Raw genomic sequence first — 26554 nt, 5'->3', positions numbered from 1 at the left:
ACTAAATAGCTCAAGTGCATGCCATCATACTCGCACTAAATAGCAAAGAGAACATCTTTTCTCTCATTATGAATCAAGTTACGAACATGCCAATAAGTACTCCGAGCTCAAGTAAGAGCCCTTACCTTTATGCGTCCAAACAGAGTGGAGTCAATACTTAGAGATTATCATGGTTGTCTTGATCTATAAACTCCAATTGCTAGATAATAGTTATCATATCTTTCAAAAGTGCAACAATTATATAAACAGCACGACTTAGTTTTGGAATCACGCAGTTCAATTGGTATCATGCATCTTCAAATGTGGTAGTCTCACTTTTATTACAACTATCAAAAGATTATCTCATTGAAAATTTCAGTAAGCAATTCTAACCTTGTTCAAATTGCTGAAATCTATGTATTAATTGTGGCTCACTTCACGATAATGTAGGGATATCCATTTCCAAATCTTTTGTCAAATAATTATATATGTGGGACAGTAAAGATTAAAATATGTTTTCCATCATAAATATTTATCTTTTAGACCACCCAAGGGTTGATCTTTACTAATTGCATTAGAAAAATAAATTTTTTGCAACGTTGGCAAAACAAAAAACTTATATGAAGTGTGTTTAAATTGATTTTAAAATCATTTTTACATAGAAATATGTTCAAATCTATTCTAACACTCATAACTTAATGGTAAAGTTAGTCTTTCATAAAATAGTTACATGCATAATTTTATATAGTAGATACTTTTATGTAAATTTTGAAAAGCATCTCAGATTCACAATAATTCTAACGTGGACATGATAAATTAGGACAATAAGCACATTAATGATTACAATGTTTTATCATTGCTGATGAACAAGAAATAAACATACCTAGATGTATTACATTACAACATAACTGGTACATAAATATATTACACTAAAACATTACTACGACTCAGAACCAGTCCAAAACTAGCACATAAATGTATTACATTAAAACATTCTTACTATACTACTATTAGAGAGAGTCCAAAAGGCCGGTTTATTCGGGTGCTCCAATCATTTTTTATTACCACAGAAATGTATTACGCTAAAACATTACAAAAAACATTATCACAGGAGAGCCATTCCAAAAGGCAGGCTTATTTGGGTGCTCCAATCATTCTTTTAATTTCAAATGCACCTTTACATTACATTAGCATTACATTGAGTAGATATCTCATTAGAAGTTAAGTCGGTGCAAAAGTTAACATCTATTGCTTTGTGTACTACATCAAATAAAGGAAAGTTAGGTGCCCACAAGATATAAATGTGACGAAAACAATGTCACACGACCTTTCAGAAGAGTATGAAGTCGTCAACGATGGATATCATTCAGATGTGAAGAGTATTAGTTTGATGTTGCAGTCTTACCTCCAACTATACATGTTTCCTAGAATCTATATTTCTCAAACGGAATCTTCCCATCAACTTATTCATCATATTTGCCGAATATGTCCAAGCAAAACAAAATCAGGACATTTAATACATTTTCTGATTGAAACTGGTCCATAAAAGATTCAGCCACCACTTTGGGATGAAAATCTAGGACACCGACCAAGTGGTATCAATAAATCTTCCATTATCTTGTATTCTTCATATGTCATCTCTGCAGCTTCAAGAACCTAATATTTTCCATCAATGGCAGTTTAAATCACTTTGTTTGATATTCTTCAAATATATATAGAATTCAGAAGAAAAATAGCAATCCATGTAAATTCTAAACATGTTGAGAAACACATTGGCTAAATACATAGTAAGAAAAGTTTATTCGGTTAAAAAGGTGGCATTGAAGAGCAAAATTAAAATAATTTATCTAGACGCACTGCACCTATGAACCTTTGGTCAGTTATTACAATAGATGTAAAGTGCCTCGGAAGAAAATTAAAACACATTTTAGAATTTCAGTGATCATCAACAACATTGAAATTTGTATCCATGGACGCCAATGTAAATACTAAGCTATACAGACGGTATGTGATAAATTACTACATACATATAAAAAGAGTGCAAAATTTAGAATAATTTCATAAAGAACATCAAAAAAAGGAAAGATCAAAGTTGGAAATGAATATGAACCAGTGTTGCAGGAAACATGCCCCCACCCCTCGCAGATCAAAAGCCCAAAACGTGATCCGTATGGATCTGTTGTACAAAACGCGTTTTGGAATTTCCGAAATGCAAATCGGGCAGGAAAAACGGTTCCTGCCCTGTCGGAACTGTACAGCCCGATCCGCGTTTCAGAAATTCGGAAATGCGTTTCATACAGCGGATCGGTCGTACGATCCGCGGCGGTTCCGGGTCAAATCCGTACGGATTGCGACCACTTCGCGGGGCAGCCAGCAGTTTCCACTACGTGGACCACAATTTGGCTCTTTTTTAAAAAAAATCATTTTTATTTGTTGGGGGTGGGTCCAACTTGGGTTAGGGTGAAGAATGAAGGGATTAAAAGACCCTTTCATCTCTCGTTTGCTCACTTCTATTTTATGAGAGCTTGGAAAAGAGAAGAAAAGAGAGCTTGGAAAAGAAAGGAGAAAGAGAGGAGAGACTTGAGGAGAGCTTGGAGTGAAGAAGGAAGAGCTAGGAGCTTGGAGGAGTAAAGAAGGGCTTCTATCTACAAGAGCTAAAGAGGTAAGTGCAAACCCCAAACTCCCTCATTTTTTTGTACTTTTCTCCTCCCTCTCCTACTCTTTCCCATTCTTTCTACTTGCTCATTTAATTGCAGGTTGTCCACCACCTATATCCATATTCCAAGATGGTGTTCTTTTGGCTTCTATGTATCATTCCACTTTTGGTTTTAATGATGGCAAGGGGGAGTAGGAATAGAAGGGAAGAAGAACAAGAGGATAGTGGTCCCCATATGAGTGACCCAATGTATGATGAGGAGGAAGGGGATGAACCTGAAGGGAACACTAAAACACTAGAGGGGAAAGCTACATTGACACCCTTGTGGAACTATGTGACCAAACTTGAAGGGGGAAAGGGTGGTGGAAGCTACAAATTTTTGTGCCCTCATGGTTGTCATGGAGGAAAACCATTTAGTGGTTCATATACCCGTGTGAGGAGGCATCTTTGTGGGGTGATGGACAGTGATGATAAAAAGGGTGTTGTGGGGATACAAATTTGCCCAAACATTTCAGCTGAACAAAGAAGAAAATACATCCAAATAGAGGAGGTTGCACAACAAAAAAGCAAGAAACAAAAAACTCAGTCTGAATCAAGTGCAACCTCTAGATTTGGTAGCTCATCTCCTCATGGTACTTCTGCAAGCTCTGGAGGTAAAAGAACAATAGGGGATTTCCTGAATGTTGTTGGGAGGGATGATGTGGATAGAAAGATAGTTTGATTTCTTTGTGCTTGCGGTGTACCATTCAATGTGCTTCGCTCTCCCTATTGGCATGAAATGGTAAAGGCCATCAATGAAGCCCCAAAAGGATACAAGTCGCCCAACTATGAGAAATCTATAACAGTGTTATTAGAAAGAGAAAAAGCAAAGGTTCAAAGAGCTTTGACACGTTTTACAAATGAGTGGGTGGATTGTGGGGTATCCATTGTATCAGATGGGTGTTTCTTCTAGTGGTGCAGTATTTATTACATGTCATGACTCCTCCTCCATCAGTGCATCTTCCCAAAACATTGCAGATCTCCTAGTGAAATCAATCAGAGATGTTGGTCCAAATAATGTGGTTCAAGTGATCATAGATAATGCAGCAAATTGTAAGGCAGCAGGAAAAGTTATTGAGCGTACTCATCCACACATCTTTTGATATGGTTGTCTGGTGCACACATTGAACCTTTTGATGCATGATATTGTGAAGCATAAAGAATGTGGGTAGATTAATGAGCTTTACAAGAGAGGGAAGCAACTCATTAAATTTATCACAGGGCATACAAGGGTAAACCACTTTTATGGCACTTACTCCAAGTTGTAGTTGTTTAAACTTGCCAAAACAAGATTTGCAAGTTATTACCTCACCTTTAGGCGGCTAGTGAAGGTGACACAAGCTTTAACTAATATGGTGACCATTGAATCATGTGAGAAAATTAACACTTATAGAGATGGTGCTAATGCAGCCAAGGACACTATTCTTGACATGCACTTTTAGTCACAGGGTAAAGATGTTTTGCAAATCACCAAACCAATTTATTACATGAACAAGTATGTAGATTCAAATCAACCAATAATTGGGGAGGTGTATGAGCAAAAGGATAGCACGTTGGGGCAGATTAAAAACATTGTTGAGCCTAGAGATATCACCTTGTACAATTATATTCGTGTAGAGGTGGAAAACTAATGGGAAATGCTAAATGTTCCATTGCATGCATTAGCATATGTTTTGACACCTAAATGTTATCATCCATCATGGCTTTCAACACCAGCACCTAGGGGGGGAGCAAGAGAAAACCACACCTAGATCCAGAGGTTCACAAAAAATATATGATTGCATTGAGTAAATTAGTCCCTGATGAGAAGGAGGCTGCCATGGTACGAAGACAGTTGAGCAACTATACGCTTAGCACTGGTCCATTTGAAAGCATGCATGCAATTAGAGATGAGAGACTTTTTCTTCTCTTGAGTGGTGGAACATGCATGGAGATGCTACTCCACTTCTACAGACTTTGGCATTGCGGGTGCTATCACAAGTGGTAAACACTTCTTCTGCAGAGAGGTGTTGAATCTCTTATTTTTTCATTCATAGTGTTAAAAGGAAAAGGTTGAGTTTAGACCGAGCAGAGAGCTTGGTTTATGTTCATTACAACTTGCGATTGTTGTCCCATTATTGTGATAATGCAAAGCATAATAAAGACCTTAATGTTTGGGAAAGGAATCCAAAGGATCCCAATTTGGAGGATGGAATGTTACAATTAGACCAGTTAGAGGACTCTCTTTTCCAGGTATGTCCATTGTGGTATGAATTTCAAAATTCAGTAAGTGTTATGTCCATTGAATTCAAATGTGTCAATTTTGCTTATAAAGCATTTCTTGTTAAATTGGCAACTAGGGCCAAACTCCATGTGGGTCAACTTATTTATGGCAGGTGATATTTTTATTGGATCCCTCTCGTCGAGAGGTGTAGGATTGATCCAAAGATCATCCGATTCCGATAAGTATTTATGGAGATATGAATTTATTTTGTTTATGTAATTATTATCAAGCCGACCAGCACTTATGTAGGCTCTAGAAGCCCAACCGACGTGTCTATTCATCATCCTCATTTTTAGTATAAATAAGAGAAGACTTTAAGTCATTTGATACACATTCATTATGGGATCTCCTCTCCACGTCTTGGGTTTTTGGAGAAGGAGATGCACTAATGAAGGATGCCCTAAAATGATGCCCTAATCCAACATAGATCAAGGAGACTTATACGTTGTTCATAATAGAGACATACGAGACTTATACGCTGTTTGTTATGGAAGAAATCCTAGATGGAGAAGTCTACACGCAAGCAAAGGCAATACTCTACACGCAGGCATACATCGCAGCTAATATGGATCTATATGCAGTTATGAAGCCAGCGTAATCAAGCAAAGCAACACAGTCAATTACTTATACTGTACATGGAAGACCTCATACGCTGTATATGTATACGTTGTCTCACGCTGTATATGAAGACGCTGCTCTCATACGCTGTATGGAAGACCGGATATGCTGTATGTGAAGACATGGCAAACGCTGTACATGGTGACATATAAAACGCAGTCTATATATGAAACCACAGCAAATACATGAAGCCGCAGTCAATAGACGCAGTCTATATATGAAACCGCAGCAATACATGAAGCCGCAGTATATATATGAAACCGCAGCAATACATGAAGCCGCAGTCAATAGACGCAGTCTATATATGAAACCACAGCAAATACATGAAGCCGCAGTCAATAGACGCAGTCTATATATGAAATCGCGGCAAATACGAAGCCGTAGTCAATGCACGAAGCCGCAGTCAGAATATGAAGCCACAGCCAACGCACGAAGCCACACTCATGGTTGTAAAGTCGCAGTAAGGGTCACAAAGCCTAGCCGCAGTCATTTCTTGTGAGGAGGTCTGGAAAGGAGACCTGTAGCTAAAGGAGACCTGTCCATGAGAGGAGCAGATCCGCACCATGTATAGATACATAGTCAATACACAGTCAATGAAAAGCTATGACGAGGGTTTCAAGCTATGCCAAGTGCTGCTGTAATAATGACAGTTATAGTTACATTCTCAGCGTATTAATGTAGTCCATGAGAAGCATATTAATGTAGTCCATGAGAAGTTGTGATGATCAGTGACAAAGTCTTGATCTAGTTCTTGTGAAATCATGATCTCGATGCAGAGATCACCTCTGGGGTAATTTCAAGGGACTGTCATGGTGCAGCAATGATGATAACAGCAGTACTGAAGATCTAAGTGATGAAGTACAACACAAGGTTGCATGATGATGGAAGATGCTGCATCATGGACAGCATAATGTATGGGCAGTATGATGTAGATTATGGGCAACATGATGTAGATCATGGACAACATGATGTATGAGCAGCGTGATGTATGAGATCATGAGCAGCATGATGGTGCTACACAGTAAGGTGCAGCAAATGGACGAGATGCAGCATGATGATAGGTGAAGGAGTCACCTTGGAGGATCAGTTGAAGCAGAATGTCTTCAACTGATCGTTATAGAAGATGATCTATGCTCAGATCTAGACAAGTCAAAGTGTTGACTTTTGTTGCAAATGTACTCTCTCTCTCTCTGCTGAATTTTGAAGATAAATGAAGATTTGATCAAAGGGTTTCCCCACACATTGTGGGGTTTGTCCCTGGCTCGCGCCATATCTTGTGTCCTCTTGTCTTGGCTTGTCTTCTGCGATTTTATATTTATGTTCTATCTGCAGTTTATTGTAATGTTGATGTGATTGCTAACTATGAAAATTTAAATAAATTGCTCTAGCATAGAACATACCTAAACTTAACACATTTCTCTAATTCCTGTTTTAATTTCTTTTGTTAACCATTGGTTTTTTTTTGTATGAATTTTTTGAGCGATTCTAGGATGATGATGATGATCGAGTTGAGATGCCACCCCCATCTAGTCCCTTGGTTCCCAAGTTCCATGGTTCAACACCAACAACAAGGGATTCGTCTTCATCAGTTTCAGTGCCACAACTTCCACAGGACCATCTCTTTCATTGCCACCATGTGGAGGCCCACCGCCATGTTTTCTTCGTGGTGGGAGGAGAGATTAGTAGATATATTCACAATTTACTACTTTTGTCATAGATTAATCATTAGACTTGTAGGCTTGTTGTGAATTTGATCCTTTTTGTCTTGGTGGTGGCCGAGTGGCCTATTTTGTAAGCATTATTATGTGAATTTTGGACATGGCTAATGTTGACAGTTGCTCACTTGCTAGATAATATGCTTCATGTTTTATGTTTTATAATATGCTTAAATATTTTATGTTTTATAATATGCTTAAAAATTTGATGTATATTTGTAATTGCTAGAATATAGATGGTTGATGCTCGAATAATTAATCATTGATGTACAATGGAATCATGGATACCATATCTATCTTGATTTATGTAAAAATATGCATGTTTTCATGTCTTCTACAACTAATTTGGTATTTGGGATGTTTGTTTTGAATATAAATGCAAAAAAAAAAATATATATATATATATATATATATATATAGTAGACGCTTCTGAAACGCTTCGCTTCCTAGATTTTAAGAAAATGACGCTTTCGCATCCTTGCTTTCAAAAAACGTCCCTGTTTCGTCCCCGCTTCGGGCAACGTTGATATGAACATAACAATAGTGATAGATTTAAACTATGAAGCAATAATACTTCCATGTACCATAACCCCATGCTCACTTAACTCCTTCCAATCAATCTCTACTTCTATCATATTAATAATAGGGGCGTCCTAAAACATGGAAGAGTACAAACTATTTTTGAAATTCCAGAATATCTCCTATCATGGAATTCATTCATGGTAAGGAAAGAAGACTTGATCCTCTCTTGTTTTTAATAATGAGCTCATAAGATTCACAAGTTAAATTTAACTCTGCATTCTCAAATAATTTGAAAGATCCATGCTAAGATAGACATACAAGAATCAGAGAAGATCTTTATCGTGCTACTAATTATCTCTTTTGAATTTCCCATCATAGTCAAATGAAAATAAATAAGGGGTTGGACCTCCCCATTTTACCATCAACGTAAATGTTTTCATACATGAAGAAGACTCTAGCCTTGGCCAGAGAACATAACATATAATAAGCGACATCTGGATTTTATTGTTTTTGTTATGTTATGTCTATGTTACCTTTGTATATATCACCTGTTATTTTAGGTGTTCGTTGGGGGAACGTCAAGTGGATGTTGGAAACTACATTTTTATGTCTGCCATAGAGACATTCTTTGTTAATGAATTGACAATCATACAGCAGGCAAACTGCTTGGTCAATCCCCAATCCCAAAGGCAACTGGGGGTATATGTGCATGCTTGTCAGAGTTTGAACTATAGTTAAATGGGGTGTGAAGTACATGGATGGTCAACACGTGATTGGAAGGTTGTGAGCACAATTTTAAAAACTGGAATAAGGTTTTGAACCGGTCCACCTATCAAACCAGGTTTCGATCTAGAACCTGATCAAACCAGACGACACAAGGTTCAATGAACCGGTTTGAAAAAAAAAATGAAGTAACTAATTTTTAATGAAAATTTTATATTTAAGATTTCAAACCATGATTCCAAAACCATTACACAAAATATGCAAAGTTTGTTCATATCGATATACCATGTAAAGGAGCATGTCATCAACAAAAAATCATTATCAACAAAGTTTTAAATGGCCTTTAGACAATGCTACAAGCTATTGGGCCACTGGCCTGTTGAATTTCGTAGCTATGGTTGCTCTTCATAATCATTATTATCATTGATGTACTTGTATCAATATATTTCTATGTAAAGCATGTTCTTCATGCTCAAAAGAAAATTTTATTATTTATGAATTTGTCAAAAGAAAAATTAGAAGGCATGTTCTTCATGACCTTCTCAAAAGGAAAATTTGAATTTTAAAATTTGGTTTATGGCTCCACAAGAAGACCAAGTCGTCCCTCCTCCCTGTCAAGTCGGCTCAGCCCTAAAGAGGCACCTATTCAGCCCCCAAAGAGACTATATATATAAGGTCACTTGATCCCCCTCATGGTGTAATTAGCAAGCATGTTCTGCTCCCTTAAAGTGAAGAAGTCAAAAAGATGAAGGCCGAAGACAGAAGAAGATCTTTCTGCACCCAGTTGTGACCAGACTTGGAATGAATTTTCTGTGATACATTTCTGTGGAGAAGTCGGAATTTTTCTGAGGAAGAAAGAGGCTTTGACTGAGCCTTTGAACAAGCTTTCAAGCTGCTATTTTGGAGGGCTGACTTGGCTTCTTGGTGGACAGTTGGTCTAGTCATCTCACTGGTCAGTTTGTCTATGACTTTGATGTCTCTCTTGTTGACTTTATTCTGTAAGGAAAGGTTGCTGGGCTTTTCCCCCATGTGGGTTTTCCCAGGGTAAACTCTTGTGTGGTTCTCTTTATGATCCTTATGGCATTTTTCTTTTACTGTTGAGCTCTTCTGTGTAATTGCTTTATGGTGGAAAGATCACAAGAAAAAGATTAAATTAATAAATATCATAAGTAATTATCAACTTAGAGGATGCCCTAGATTTTCGATATGGTATCAAAGCGATGGTGAAAGAGCAGCTCTTGAAGTAGAAGTCTTCAATGTTTCAAGTCATTATCTAAAGCTTAATTAGTCATCTAGCCCTGGATGCCCGAGCTCAAGAATCAAAAGTCAAGAAATTCTCTCTCCATTCTGCCAAGTCAATGGTGAAATTATCCTCCTCTGCTCAGGTTGAATCTAGAAAGATTTTCATGTAATTTGTACCCTTTCAAAGGTCTGTCCTCGACGTAATCCAAGAAAAGAAGTTTTGTTTAAAGTATGATCTTTTACAGGATAAAGGACTGAAGCCTTATTTCTGATCCTCAGTCCATCTCTTCAGTAGGCTGAATGCCTCAGATCTAACCTATTGTGGGAGGCCCAGACACCTTAATACGTTATGTACCTCTGAAATACGAAACTCTTAAAGAGGCCAAATTATCACACTCTACAATTTGTTTAGATTTCGTGTTCACAAGGATTGAAGTCTTAGTCTATTGAAACGAAAGTCCTTGAAGTTTGTGACCGAAGAAACCTCAGAGGTTATCTTAAAGGGACCGAGGAGAATTAAGGATTAGATCGAAGATTGTCTATGTACGAGTATTAAAGACAGAAAAACCTTATGAATGACCTCAGAGAATCTTGAAATAATGGATTTTGTTTTAGTTTATAAGTTGTTCTTGTGATACAGCCAAGTCACAGTCTTAAGGAGCTCATCGTGTTTTGAAAGATGTTCTAAGTCTTTGTGATTAAGGGCGCAAACCTAAGAATCTTTGTTTCAGTAAGAAGAAAGGACAGAAATGTCTCAGTTCTATCCTGTGAACCACGGGTTCGCGAACTCGGGGTTGGGGTTTGCAAACCCTTCCTGGGTTCTCGTCCCCACGAACCAGGTGTTGGAGCAGGTACTTCCCAGACGAACCCATAAGAACCCAATACTCAATAACTGCGCCCTGAGTTCGTTTGCTTAAACGCATTCGCCAAACCCCGAAAATGGGTGTGACAGGTTCTTATGTGGTGCCGAGAAAGAAAAAGAAATTCCTATCTTAGTAAATCATTTCAAATTTGAAGTTATAAGGTCTTAAAGTCCCATCATTTCAAAAGAAGTACAAGTTCTTTTAATTTATTTGCCATGATTTTTATCAAAATTCCTATCTTAATAAAACATTTCAAATCTAAAATCCTGTGGGGTCTTAAAGTCCCATCATTTCAAAAGTACAGGTTTTTTAAATTTCTTTGCCATGAATTAGTTGTTACTGGATTTTATTTCTCAATGATATAATCGCTAATTACTAATTAGTAATGCATGCCTCTAACTGAAATACGACATCCTTTTACAGAAATACCATCTAGTACAAGTCATCTTAAGAAGGATATATTAATTTAAAAAAATGCAGAAATACCATTAGGTCATCTGAAGGACATATGCACTTAAAAAAATATGTTTCGCTGTCTTAAGAATTCACTAATTTCCTTGCGTTTCTTCCACTCTGATAAATTTCTCCACAATGTCAATACCCATATAATATAAATGTTTCATCACACTCAACAAAACACTTTGATACTAAGTTCTTTATTTATTCAGTAGTATCCATATGTGAGGAATGTGAATTTAAGGTTTAAAGTTCTTTTAACAAATATATTAATTTTATAATCTACTTTGGATTTCCTCCTGAAGGGAGTTATTGTCTTCATTTCAATATGTAAATTGCAATTCCACTTGATATCAAATTTGAAATTTCAAAGTGAATGTTCATGTTTAAGTCTTTAAATGATTTACTTTTCTTGTCATATTTCCAAATTCATATATATTATAATTTATAAAATATATAATATATATAAATTATAATATACCCTCGATATACCCTCGACGAACCCACATTTCCTAGCAACATAGGTTCTATCTCAATCAGGCCTAGAAACCTCGCAAGATCCTAGGAACTTCAATCAGTTGCCTCTACCATTGGAAAAGTTAGGATCACTAATGTATACCATATTAATCATTCAGACGTCATGGAGTACAAGTCAAATTAATCATTCAAACATCATGGAGTACAAATCAATCTTCAAAAATTTGTTTAAATTTTGGTGCATGGAAAAACAATAGAAGAAGGGCAGATATATCAATAGCAGAGTTCAGGTGTAGTGGATCTCTAAGCATACTAAGCCAGTGGAGCCTTGAATACAAATACAAGCAAGAACTACCCTTCTATCATATTTATGTGCAAATTGTTGGAAGGTTGATTTAAAATCTCCAGGGTTGAAGCCCTTGTTTAAAATCAAATGCACCAAATCTAAGATTCATTTCTTATTGAGAAGCATGGTCAATTTTTGTCATCTATCTCACTTTGGAGGAAGTAGCCAAAAGGTAGCCTCAAAATGGCTCTAAAGATACACCAGCAAAAGAAGGACAGATTTATAAGTCTGCAAATCTACAAGATATATTGTATAAAAGTTATCTCGATATGGCAAGAAGAAAGAAACAAGCACCCTATTGAAGAAAGAATACTTTGATAAAGGAAAAGAGGTCGCGTCCCACTTCAAGGTTAAAGGTTGATTATTTCTTTGCAAACTGCGCTGTCACTTAAACTTGTTGGCTTGAAATTCTTGAACAAATATGTTGTTGCTAAGACCTAAGCTTCTAAAACGCAATGATACTCCTCTGGGTATTTGAGAGTTGAGATAATGAGCCTGAAATAATGAAGGCTCATTGTTATTGAAGTGAAGGTCAAGTCTCGAAGGGCGAGATAGTGTTGATGCTAAAATGTTTGGTTTTTGGATATAAACATACTAGAAATCTAGGGTTTGTAAACCCTGACTGGCAACAAAGGCTTGGATAAGAAAATTTCTAGGGTCTATGGTCAAAATCCTAGGATTGGTCATAAATCAACGCTTTCGTTGAAAGAAGAAACCCTAACCCTAGTAAGGAAGGAATGCCATCATGATAACGATGTGGATGAAGCTCACAAAGTTGTAGATGGATGCAAGAAGACTAAAGATCAAGAGGAAGCTGACTTTCTTCTCAAAAGATAAGTATTTTATATCTCTCTTATCAGATTATTATATTATTGTTTTTACTAGTAGTTAGTCTCTTGTCTTTATATCTTGTGCTTGGTTGTAATTATTCTTCCATGGCCTCTTAGTGAGGATTGCAGGTACATAGTAAAGGTTGTAAAAGCTTTGAGAGTTAATGGAAGAAGTGGAAGAACGAAGCAAAGCATGTGACAAGAAGACTTTTCCTAAATCATGAGTTGAGTTGAGAGATATTATACTAGGTGAAATTCGAGGTCAAAGGAAGCTTATAGTCCAGCGAATTTGAAGTATGCGTGGAGCAAATAGCAGCATAGTCAAATACAAAGTGAGAATTGAACAAAGGATTCTTCGAGTAAGAGGGAGAGGATCATGACAAGACGCCTTCCAAGTTCCCAGTTGTAAGGATTTTGAGATGAAGAACTTGTGAAAGAGGGAGAAGTTGTGTTTTAGCTTCATAGGGAGTTGACCTCTAAGTTCGAGATGATGGACTGTCATTGACATTGTTAGACTAGATAGTTGATATGCTGGAAGACAACAATGACAAAGGGAGCAGCCAAAATTACCACAGCAATATATGTCTCAATCTGAGAGGGAGCACCCAATTAGGGTGACCAGAAAGCATCTGCGATCCAGTGAAGGGAGCAAAACAATTTATGGTTGAGCCAAGATCAACATGTGTTGGAGTACCAACATGGTACAGTTGGTCATGGATGATTTGAGAAGTATAGCTACCGATTTAGTTTGGGCAGAGAGTGTTGAAGGCAACAGGAATTCATTAAGATGTTGTTTCAGTTTGGGCTCCATTATAATTTCTTGGATGATCATGAAACAATCATTTGTTGCACTCAGTATGGCAGAGAGCAAGTATATTGCAGCTGGATTGGCAAGTTGAGAAGCAGTATGACTTCAAAGGTTACTTGCAGGATTATCTTGATCAAGTGTCAGTGATGACCATGATGACAGGTCAAAGCACATTAGAATCAAGTATCACTTCATTCGAGACATGTTGCTAAAGGGAGTTATGAAGCTCCGGTACATCTCCAATGATAAGCAGATTGTTGATATTCTTACAAAGCCTCTTTCTAGAGAGAAGTCTGTGTACTTTCCAGACAAGCTTGGGCTCATGGAGAATACCTCCCTTATTGAGAGGGAATACTAATGAGATTGCATCATGGACATACATCCTCCCTGTGTCATTATGACCTTGGTTGGAGGATGGCCCATTTCTCCCTGTGTCATTATGATCTTGGTTGGAAAATGGTTTGAAAGATTAGATAGAATCATGGACTGACATGCTTCCTGTGTATTTATGACCTTGGTTGAAGAATGATCTGGCAGACTGACATTCTCCCTGTATCACTTTGACCTTGGCTGGAGAATGATGCAGTAGAAAACATTCTCCCTGTGTCACTTTGACCTTCGTTTGAAGAATGGTCCGACAGAGGATATTTTCCCTATATCAGTTTGACCTTGGTTGGAGAATATTCCTAGAGGTCGCTCAGATGAGCAAGGCCCTCCCAGTGTCATGCTCAAATCTCTTTCTAGAGTGAGCTTGTTTATCATTGATGTGTTCTTGGGTTTCACCTAGACTATGTCTATAGTTGTTTGATGGTGAACTGTGATTATGTTGATGTTGGTGATTATGATATTGATGATGATGCATATCTTAATCTTGATCCTTCCTTGTAGAATTGTCAACTTGAGAACATCTTGATAGTCATTATGAATACCTCCCTAGCTAAGAGGGAGTGTTGAATTTTGTAGCTATGGTCGTTCTTCATAACCATTATTATCATTGATGTACTTGTATCAATATATTTCTATGTAAAGCATGTTCTTCATGCTCAAAACAAAATTTTATTATTTATGAATTTGACTAAAGGAAAATTAGAAAGCATGTTCCTCATGACCTTCTCAAAAGGAAAATTTGAATTTTAAAATTCAATTTATGGCTCCACAAGAAGACCAAGTTGGCCCTCCTCCCTGTCAAGTAGGCTCAACCCTAAAGAGGCACATTCGGCCCCCAAAGAGATTATGTATATAAGGTCACTTGATCTCCCTCGTGGTGAATCCGCATCTCATCATATTAAGCATGCTCTACTCCCCTAAAGCGAAGAAATCAAGAACATGAAGGCCGCAAACAGAAGATCTTTTTGCTCCCACTTGGGACCACTCATATAGCTAGTCCCCTCTTTTTTGTCTATTGTATTATAGTATAATACCTTGGAGCAATTCAGGTCTATTCTGGCAGGCAAGTAAGCAATTCTTTGTGGTCAATTTCTTGAGCAGCAGAGGTCTTTCTTATGGATGTTGAATTTTCTATAATATGAATAGTAGCAACCAATTTTTCGATCTGATAATTACTTTCTAATGATCTTTAACAAATTTATCTTTATGCCACTAATATCATTGAGCAATTATACACGGAAAATCTCAACAATAATGTAGTGAAAACAGTAGGATCATAAAAGAGACAGTCATGCACAATAGAGACAATAAATTTACCCTGGGAAACCTAAACTTGGTAGAAAAACCAACAACTTTTCTTGTAGGAGAAATTATTCTTCAGTAAGGTTCACAAAAATTTGTCTAGAAATTTGTGCCAAAATCCAAATCTAAATACCAATGAAACCTAGTCAAAATTCTAGCCAGTCAATGTTAGTCAAGCCACCCAAAAACAAAGAAGTCAATTCTAGTCAACCATCAAAGTTTGGTCAGCAATCAAGCTCAGACCTGCAATCAACCTCAGTCAACAATCAAACTCAGTCAAACTTGAATTCTATCAAACTGCAAATAAATCGGTCTTCTTCTATTCACACATGTGGTTGTCTTGTGGAGAAGACATGATGATGATTCATTGGTCAAAATGAAGAGTCTCCTCATGAATATATACTTGTTAAGTGGGTGAATTTTGACCAAGGATCACACCCTTTCATGGTGGAGCTGATTTGACAATTGGAGCCTACATGAAGCCCAAAAAATAATTATTTTAATTTCCATAATTCTTTTAGGCCAACTTGGGAGACCTCCTGGCATGCAAGAATACCTCTCGATGCCATACAAAAATCAACACTCCCTCTTAGCAAAAGGTATTCTCCTTGGCTGCAACAAATTTCCCCTTAGTTTAAATTTCTCCTTTATAAGAAAATTTCATGAGCTTGATATGTTGTATGTCTATAGATAACTCCATCCTAGAGTGGGCAAAGTAAGAATCCAGGGCCTTTTACATTTGGCCAAAGTCCTTTGTGGCTCCTTAAGTGAATGTATCAATCTCATTTGTTCAAATTCCTTTATGATCCAGCCAAGTCCTTCTAGCTTCTCAGGAGAGAATTTGCCCTTGAATCATTCACCCTCAGCCAAAGTCCTTTATGGCTTCTTAGGGGAATTACATCTATCTCCTTTGGTCAAAGTCCTTTATGATCCAGCCAAGTCCTTTTGGCTTCTCAAGAGACAATCCATCCAATCTTGTAATTTCCCTAGGCCATTCACCTCTGGTCAAAGTCCTTTATGACACAACCAAGTCCTTCTGGCCTCTTATAGGTGAATGTATCCATCTCCCTTGGTCAAAGTCCTTTATGACCCATCCGAAGTCCTTTATTGCTTCAAGAGATGGTCTACCCAATCCTATAAAGACATCATCACTCCCTCTCAACGAGGGAGACATTCTACATCATGCCAAGCTTGTCTCTGAAGTATACAAACTACACTCTAGACAGAGGCTTGGTGAGAATGTTGACAATCTGCTCATCTATGCATCTGTATTGGAGCTCCACTGCTCCTCTCTACACCATGTCAATAATGAACTGATATTTGATCTCAATATGCTTCGACTTGTCATGAAAAATTGGTTTCTCCAAAAGCTTGTCACAGCTTTGATTATCACAAAATATCACGATCGGCTCAAACTCCCGATCAAATAGTCCTACAAGTAGCTTTCGAAGCCACACTACTCCCTACCTTGCAACACCAGTTGTGATGAACTCTACCTCTATCGTACTAAGTGCGACTGAAATTTGATTCCTGCTAAACCAAGATATCATAGCAGATCCCAACCTGAAGCAACACCTTGATGTGCTCTCCCTATCTTCTACACTCCTGGCCCAATCTGAATCTGTATATCCCTGCAGCTTCACTTCACCACCTAAGACATATCTCAATCCATATCCAATTGTACCACGGAAATACCTCAACACATGTTTTGCTACAACCCAATATATTTGTCTCGGCTCAATCATATACTAGCTTAGGGCACTGCAAAACAAATGTCTCGCCTATTGTTAACCAGGAACATCAAGGATATGATCAACTACATGTACATAGTGGGATCCACCAAATCTAAATCTAAAGCGGAATCACTCAACTTCTTCAAATTGGTCACCATAGGTGTAGCCATTGACTTGCAGTCTATCATGCCAAATCTCCTCAAGATCTGAACAATGTACTTCCCTTGTCCAAGGAAGATCTCACCAAGTTGTTGCCACACCTCCAATCCCAAGAAATAGTGCATCAGGCCAAGATCCTTCATCTCAAACTTTGAGGCCAACTCCCTCTTGCACCCAATGATGAGTCTCTCTGCCCTAGTAAGGAACAGATCATCAACATATAGCACCAACATCAAAGGATCACCATCAACAACCATGAAGTAAAGGTCAGGATCAGCATCACTCTTGGTGAAACCCAAACTCATCAAATATCTGTTAATCCTGGAATACCAAGCCCCAGGTGCCTACTTGAGTTCGTACAAAGTCTTCTTCAATCTACAAACATGGGACTTCTTCCCATGTGCCTTAAAGCCCTAAGGCTGCTCTATGTATACTTATTCCTCAAGTACGCCATTAAGGAATGTGGTCTTTACATCCCTTTGATGTATCTTCCAACCCATAACAAAAGCAAGAGAAACAATAGCTCTAATAGAAGTTTACCTAGCGACTGGAGAAAACATCTCATCATAGTCTACTCCCTCTTTCTACGAGAACCCTCTTGCCACAAATCTCGCTTTGTATTTCTAGATGCTACCATATGTTGCATGCTTGATCTTATAGATCCACTTGGAGGTTACTACTGACTTCCTTTCTAGTCTCGAAACTATTTCCCACACATCATTCTTCATGATGAAACGATACTCTTCCATCATGACATCTTTCCAAACATGTTGGCTTGTTGCCTCCTCATAACTGGATGGTTCGGAATCAATGATGTGACTCATCAATGCCATATAGCTCAAGAATCTTTGTGGTTGTTTAATCTCCCTAAGCATACCTCTCAGAGCTGCATGTCCTTCTGCATCCTATAAAGTATCACGAAGCCATGTTGCTCTCTTTCTAGTCGCAATAGCATCTCTTGGTGGTTCTACTGGTTTTGTTGGTTCTACTGGTTCTGTTGGTTCTATTGACTCCTGATCATCTAAAGGATGAGCAATTGGTCTATATGGACCTATATCTGCACTCTTCAGAGCCTCCTGCTCCTCATCATCAATCTCCATGTGGGACACTTTGGACTACCTAAAGGGTACCTCCTCATCAAAAGTAACATCTCGACTAACCTCAATCTGACGTCATTCAGGAATGTAGACCTGGTATGCCTTCAAAGTCTCACTATATCCCACGAAGGCACCCCTTCTTCCGAGAAGGTTCCAACTTCTTCCTCTTCTCCTTGGGCACATGAACATATACTGGACAACCAAAGATCCTTAAATGACTGACCTTTGGCTTCTCTCCTACGAATGCCTCCTCGGGAGTCTTATCCTCTAATATTCGATGAGGACTTTGATTCTGAACATAGACTATTGTGCTGGCAACCTCTGCCCATAATGTTAATTTTAGGTATGTTCTATGCTTAGAGCAATTTATTTCAACTTTCACAGTTAGCTCAATATCTTTTCCAGATTAGCAATCATATCAGCATAATAGTAAATTGCAGATAGAACATAAACATAAATCGCAAAAGACAAGCCAAGACAAGAGGACACAAGTTGTGGCACTAGCCAGGGACAAACCCCAATGTGGGGAAACCCTTGATCAATTCTTCTTATATGTTATTCAATAGTTCAGCAGAGAGAGAGAGATAGTACATACTACATATAGAACAGAAGTCAACACTTTGACTTGTCTATATAAGAGCAAAGATCATCTTTAAGAAGATGATACATGAGGTAGTTGAACTCAGTTGAAGACAAGTTGCTTCAACTGATTCTCCAACGTGACTCCATCACCATGCTGCACCTATCATTGTGCTGCTCCTCATCATCATGCTGCCCCTCACTGTGTTGCACCATGTTGCACCCATCATTACAATGTTGCATCTCATCATGCTTCACTAATCATGACTGTACCCATCACTATGCTCAATGTATACTACAATGTTTCATCACGCTGCACCACTGTCATTAAGATGCTCTTCATCACACACTCCCATCACCAGGTTGCACTCAATCACTATGCAACACTACACTGCTGACTCTAGCACCAAGTTGCATCCAACTGCTGCATCTAGATATGTAGCAGCATCCATGGGTTGTATCTGAATATGTGGCAGCATCAATGGGTTGTATTTAAACATGTTGCATCAACCATGTAGAATCCAACCATTATGTTGCATCTCTTAGAATGTTGTCTACCTCCTACATAAGGAGGGACGTTACTTCTAACATGCTGCTACACTACTTTAGTCACGCTGCCACACTGCCTTAGCTGTTCGCTATGGCCTATGGCCTAGCCCAATAGCAAGATAGACTATGATCCCACAGTCCTAGGTTGTGACAGCAATTAGGATCTCCTCATAAAACATCTGAAGAGACCTCTCCTTTTAGCGTGGCTGGTCTTCAGGACTACGGCCAAGATGTGCACCTAAAACGCATTCTCAGAACTGTTAACAATGTCTCTTTCTTACAGCGATTAGGTGGTGCCCTAATTTTCCTCACACGTGTGAGATAATGTGGTCCAAAAAAAACTTCAAGACTTCAACCTTTCTTCCTTTAAGTCTCCTCTTCTTCGTTGGCTTCTTTATCATTCTTGTGTGCTTCAACGAACTTGGTTAACTGCCTTTCAAATGAGGTCGGATGCTATTGTATATATACACTATTATGAGGCTCGAATAGCCCTAATGAGGCCGACTTCATCCTTTTAGGCCGACTTATCTTCTTGCAGGCCAACTTGGTCATGGAGGGAGGCTTTTGACTCTTTTATCTTATAAACAATTCTTCTTACATGATACAAAATGCCTAATAGGGTTTTAGTACATATGACAATGACTCTTTGACTTCTTTGATTCTATGACAAACCCTAGAAGCACACAATGGGTGCTTTGACCTATAAATAAATTGACCTTGAGCATGAAACCCATGCTATGAAATAATAATAATAAATTTTCTTCTCTTTTACATCAAATACAAAAATCAAGAGTACATAAGACATTATGAAGGCTGAACCTAGTTACATATCTCAACACTCCCTCTTAACTAGGGAGGTATTCATAATACATAAAAGGTACATGGACATTCTCATACTGAATAATTCTCATAAGAAGAGTCAGATTAGTGAGCCATCACATAAGCTATCTTTTCAACTTATATCAGTGCATCTCATCATATCAACCAACATTGTCATATAGCAAGGCCTTGACTAACAGCTCTATCTCTCCACTAGATTAGAGCACAATGTTGGGGAGACAAATGATTTATAGACACCTTCATCATTGTCTCTCAAGGCACATACCCCATTCGGATGTTCACAAGGTATGTCTTTTTAGGACCATTCCTATCTTGGATTTCCACATCCTTGAGGAATTTCCTCTTCGACTACTATTGCCTATTGGATGCTCTACCTCATCCTTAAAGAGTATCGGTATTAGTCTCAGATGCTTACCCAATCCTCCATTCTTTCTTCATAATGTGAAGGCAAGAATGATGTGTCTATCTCTTCCTCTCAACTAGGGAGGATCTGGTCATTCCTATAAAAGAAATATACTCAAGCTCCCTCTTAACTAGGGATTCGTTTCCAATAAAAAGTATTTGCTCTTTGGTGGAGACCGTGGTACTATCAACTGCTTGTAGGGCTCCTCCTTTTTGCATTATCATGTCATGGATGAACTTCAACTTCTTCATCATGGAGCCCTTCTTCATAACTTCTTTGTAGGGTTTTGGCCATCTTCTACATAACTTCCCTTCAACGAAATATAGTGTTGAAGCAATAGTCATGGCATCCTTCTCTTCATCGGAAAGTGACCTTCTTCATCATCATCTAGCTATCCTTCATACTTCTACCTCTTTCCAAGTCATATTCCTTTCATAATCATCCATCAATATTGTGTACTAGTTGTAGACGAATTTCTACAACCTTCTTCCACTAGCTTTGTTTCCAACCCAACCAGATGTTTGCTTTCAAAAAACAAAAGTGAATCAATAAATCAAAATTACCTCTTTATCATGGTCGTTCGTCATAATATCAACTTCTGCAACATCAACATCCTACATATTATTTGAACCCATCTCCAAGACATTTACTACTGCTTCATACTTATCAAAGTCTTCATAATTTCTTCATGAAAACGTCATAACTAATCCTTCTAGATGTTGATTAATCTTCTAACTGGTTATAGATACATCTTTACGAACTCTCCTTCTAACTTCTTTATATACTGCTTTCTCAGGTTCTCTAAACATAACTCCTACAAAGGAAGAGTTGTTGTGTTGTATAAAAATTTAGTATCTTTGATCATGCCCATTCACCAACAGGCACGTAGGGTTGTATTTAACCATGCCTCTCAGCTTGTAAATCATCTATTCAATTATTAATAAAATATATATTTATCATGGTTGTCAATTGCTAATTCGTGTTGTTAGGCTATTACCAAATTAGAATCAAGTTGGAATACATACCAAAAATGACATTCCGAACACACAAAGGTCACTATGAATTTAAAGTAATGCCATTTGGGTTAACCAATGCACCAGCAACGTTCCAAGCCACTATGAACGAATTATTTCGTCCATATCTTAGGAAGTATGTATTAGTATTCTTTGATGATATTTTAATTTACAGTAAAACTTGGAAGGAGCACTTACAACATCTGGATAAAGTTCTTACACTAGTGAAAGAGCATTAGTTCTACGCAAAAAAAAAAAGAAAAAGTAGAATACCGCGGACACATTATATCCCATGAAGGCGTAAAAGCGGACCCTAATAAAATCAAAGCTATAAAGGAATGGACCAGACCGGTTAATATATCCAAGCTAAGAGGGTTCTTAGGATTCACTGGATATTATTGAAGATTTATTAAAAACTATGCACATATAACTGCACCTCTGACAAACCTTTTAAGGAAGAATTCATTTCAATGCGATGAGGAAGCAGGAAGGTGTTTTGAAGAACTGAAGGAAGTTAGGTCTAATGCCCCGGTATTGGCAACTCCAGATTTCTCTAAACCATTTAACATCGAGTGTGATGCTTCCGGATTCGGTATAGGCGCAGTGTTAATGCAAGAAGGGCATCCAATAGCTATTGAAAGGAGGAAGCTCAATAAAAGAGAACGTCTCAAGTCCACATACAACAAGGAAATGCTCGCTATTATGCACGCACTGGCTAAGTGGAGACAATATCTTTTGGGAAGTAAGTTCTACAATCGAACGGACCATAACAGTCTCAAGCACTTCCTTCAACAAAAAACACTTTCCGAAGAACAACAAAAATGGATTGAAAAAATTGTCGCCTTTGACATGGAGATACTACATAAAAGGGGAAAAGGCAGTGTAGTAGCAGATGCCCTGTCTAGGAAAGACGAAGAACCAACACTACTTGCAGTCTCGGTTGTTGTTCCTGAATGGCTTAATGAGATTCGAAGTGAGTATGCCAAGGATCCAAAAATAACTGCGATAATCAATAACCTTCCAAACAACTCAAAATTTGAATGGAAGAATGATATTCTATGGTACACAAAAAGAATCTATCTGAATGCAAACTCCAAGTTTAAATCCAAGATACTCAAGGAGTCACATGATTCACTGTCAGCCAGACATGTAAGATTCTTTAAAACTTATTACAATGCACGTCAATCATTCTTTTGGAAGGGGATGAGTCGCGATATTCAAAAGTATGTAGCAGAATGTGACACATGTCAAAAAAACAATAGTGAAAATATTATGACACCTAGATTACTTCACCCTTTAAACATTCCGAATTAGAAATGGGAAGAAATATCAATGGACTTTATTGAGGGATTACCTGTATCTGAAGGCAAGGACAAGATTTTCGTAGTGGTCGACATACTCACCAAATATGCTCACTTTATGACAATAAAGGAATCAGACTCAGCGAAACAAATCGCTGAAATATTTTGCAAAAATATATCTAAATTACACGATTTTCCAAAAGTCATTGTGAGTGATAGAGATGCCAAATTCAAGGGTAATTTCTGGAAGGAATTGTTCAACCACATAAGAACCTAACTAAATATGAGTTCCGCTTACCACCATCAATTAGATGGACAAACAGAGGTTGTCAATAAATGTTTGGAAGCATACCCACGTTGTTACGCTACAGAAAAACAAAATAAGTGGGCTCAGTGGTTGCATCTCGCTGAATGGTGGTATAATTCTACTTATCATACGTAAGCGAAAATGGCTCCATTCCAAGCTTTGTATGGGTACGAACCTTCGAAATGGAAGGATCTAGCTACCGTCTAGACAAATCTACCCGCTGTTAAAAACCAACTAGAAGAAACCCAAAAAATCGTCCAAACCCTAAAAGAAAACTTGAATAATGCAAGGAACAATATGAAGCAACAAGTGGACCAAAACAAAACTGAAAGAGAATTTGAAGTCGGAGAATGGGTATTTGTCAAGCTCCAACCATACAAACAGATGTCCTTGAAACAAAAAGGAAAAAATAAATTGGCACCGAAGTTCTATGGACCATATCAGATCAATAAAAAGATTAGCCAAGTCGCATATAGTTTAAGCCTTCCAGAAAAAATTCGTGTCCACAACGTCTTCCATGTCTCCTGCCTTAAAAAGCCATTGGGCGACCATCAATCAACACAAACAACGCTTCCATCCCTAGATGGTGACAGAAGGGTCATTTTAGAAACAGAAGGTATCTTATCTACAAGAGAAAGGAAACTTCGATCTCGTGTAATCAAGGAATACTTGATCAAGTAGAAGAACTTACCAGAAGAAGAAGCTTCTTGGGAGACTGAAGCATTTCGTCAGCGACATCCATCGTTACGTATGCTTTAAGGACAAAGCATATTTTGGGAGGAAGGCAATGTTATATAAAAATTTAGTATCTTGTAAACAAATTAGTTAATTAGGGCAGAGGGCATGATCAAAGATCATGCCCATTCACCAATAGGCACGTAGGGCTGTATTTAAGCCCGTGCCTCTCACCTTGTAAATCATCTATTCAATTATTAATAAAATATATATTTATCATGGTTGTCAATTGCTAATTCGTATGTTCCATGTTGCCAATCACCTCATATTCTTCATGAGGTCACATAGTGTTAAATCTATCTTGTTAGCATGTAGAGGAGTTCAAGGCACATTGTAATTATGCCTTCATGTATCATTCATAAGGAAGAGTCCCTTCTTCAATCATGCTCATGAAATAGAGCATTCTAACTATTCTATCTATAATTAAGTGATGACATGACTTTATCCATCTATCAAAGTTAGCAAAATATGCATACCTCTTTCTTCATATGATCATCTAGGCTTCCTTCAGCGACTTCTCTTTCCTTGCTTGAAGATGAAAATGCCTCCACTAAATTGTCATGTTGCACTTCTCTATCACCATACTTTCATCCTTCTAAACTGTGGATCCCATACTACGTGGAATGTGACACTTTCTCCTTCTAAGTAGAGGTGAACCTTTTAACAAATATTCCAATGGAGGATCTTGATGATCCTTATTCTGCAAATGCTTCTTCCTAATGATGATGAGGTGTGACAAACTCTTATCTTCATATTTTTGCTAGATGACTTGCTTCAATCATACAAACTACTACTTTGGCTATTCTTTCATGCTCCGGTGATGTCATCTCAATTCTGCTATAATGCATCTTATCATGGTTGTAATGCATCCTACCATGACTTTCTATATACTGAAAATCAACTAAATGTGTGTGAGACCTTCAATAGTAGAACTCTTTTACTTCTTCCTTCTTTGACTTCTCTTCTGGTTCTTCTACTTCTTTGGTTACATGAGCTTCACTTCTTTCTTTTCTTTTCTTGTTATCCTTCTTGAGTTTAGCACAAATCCTTTTGAAGTGCCCATATTCATTACATTCATAACACTGAAACTTAGACATGTCAATTTTCTTTTGAAATTTCTTTCGAGGCTCAAACTTTCCAAACTTCCCTTTCCTCCTTGTCATAGTTGCATATGCTTGTGTTTGCTCATTTGATCCAACATCATTTTTTACCTTTAATCTAGTTTCTTCAATGTTACATAATGACCACAGACCACTGAATGGAGTGGCTTCCTTCTTTCTGCTGAAATTTGGCAGCTCAAGGGATGAATTTTTCTTAGAATAAATCATATCTTTCAGTTTTGTTAGAACCGCCTATAGTAAAATTTCATTTCTGACAATTCCAATATGACTTTCCAAAAATAGTAAGTCACATCTCAATTTGAAAGTGACTTTCTAAAAATAGAAATTCATGTCTAAATGATCAAGGATGATCTCGACATATGGAATCCACTTTAAAATCAAATCAATAATGATTATGCAAGTCAAGAATTAATATATTTATCCTTACTAGTATTATTATTATGATACTGTTATTTATAAAATAGTCTAAAGTCATTTACCTTTAATGGATTAATAAAAAACAAATTCTCTCATGGAATAAGTAAATTAAACTGAAAACCTCTTACTTGGAAAATTGAACCTCTCTCTTGGAATAAAATAGTAACTCCACACTTAAGAGAATGTAACCCTCTCTCACTAATTCAATGTATGACAAAAGTGTAACTCCGCCTCATTAAATGCACTTGTAACTCCCTCATTCAATTCGATTTGTAACTCTCACCAAATATTCTTTCATGTCTAAGTGTAACTTTCTCCCTCCATAATTTGAATTGTAACTCCTCAAAACAAGTGTATCTCTCTCTCTATTCTTAGGATGAGTTACACTTCTCCTCAAATAACTCCTCCCTCATGGAATTCAATTCTCTTATTATTGGCTCAAGGCATGAATTCATTTTGTAACTCCTCATTTCTCATCTATTTAAGTAAGAGAAAGTGAGAGTTGAGAGTAGCATGTTTATTGTAAAGGAGAGCTAGTGTTGAGCGTGTGCAAAAGAAGTGTGAGAGAAAGTGAAGAGTAAGAACAAGGGAAGAGCTAAAGCAAGTGTGAAGAACAAGATCTGATCAAGAGAATGAGATCTTCAAGCAAAGAGAAAGAGCACTTCAATTGCAAGTTGGTTAGACATTGGTGAGTTTATTCATTCTCATTCTCTCTCTTTCTATGTACTCTGCTGAACAATTGAGAAAATCTAATAGAAGAATAATCATTTGGGTTTTCCCCTTATGGGTTTTGCCTTGGTCATTGGACTTAACTCTAAGTGTCTTATATTTGTGCTTGGTTGTATTCATATGATCCTTAAGTTTATGTTCTATCTACAATTGTTGATCTAAAAAGTTTAGAAGAAGAAACCTGCATTTTAAGTCATTGCAATAGCATAGAACATTTAATTTTCTACTAAGTACATTCAACTTTCTACAAAGTATATTCAATTTTTTGAAAAGTACATTAAGTTTTTTTTCAAAGTGCATTCATCTTTCTGCAAAGTACATTCAGTTATATTCAATCTTCTGCAA

General features: G+C 37.5%; 1 protein-coding gene across 1 annotated transcript in view; it reads right to left on the bottom strand.

Annotated features, from left to right (window-relative positions):
* Nucleotides 1-1205: 1205 nt before the first annotated feature.
* Nucleotides 1206-26554, bottom strand: part of LOC149250401 (RNA polymerase II subunit B1 CTD phosphatase RPAP2-like protein) — a 183102-nt gene continuing 157753 nt past the window's right edge. Inside the window, exon 6 of the mRNA XM_089459068.1 lies at nucleotides 1206-1635. Coding sequence (XP_089315194.1) covers nucleotides 1531-1635 — 105 coding nt within the window. The 3' untranslated portion in view covers nucleotides 1206-1530. The remainder of the gene's footprint in view (nucleotides 1636-26554) is intronic.

Source organism: Pinus tabuliformis, chromosome 7 (assembly GCF_031772625.1).
Source record: "Pinus tabuliformis cultivar Carrire ecotype Pingquan chromosome 7, CPIR1, whole genome shotgun sequence".
NCBI lineage: Eukaryota > Viridiplantae > Streptophyta > Pinopsida > Pinales > Pinaceae > Pinus > Pinus tabuliformis.
This window is presented reverse-complemented; position numbering and strand designations above follow the sequence as displayed.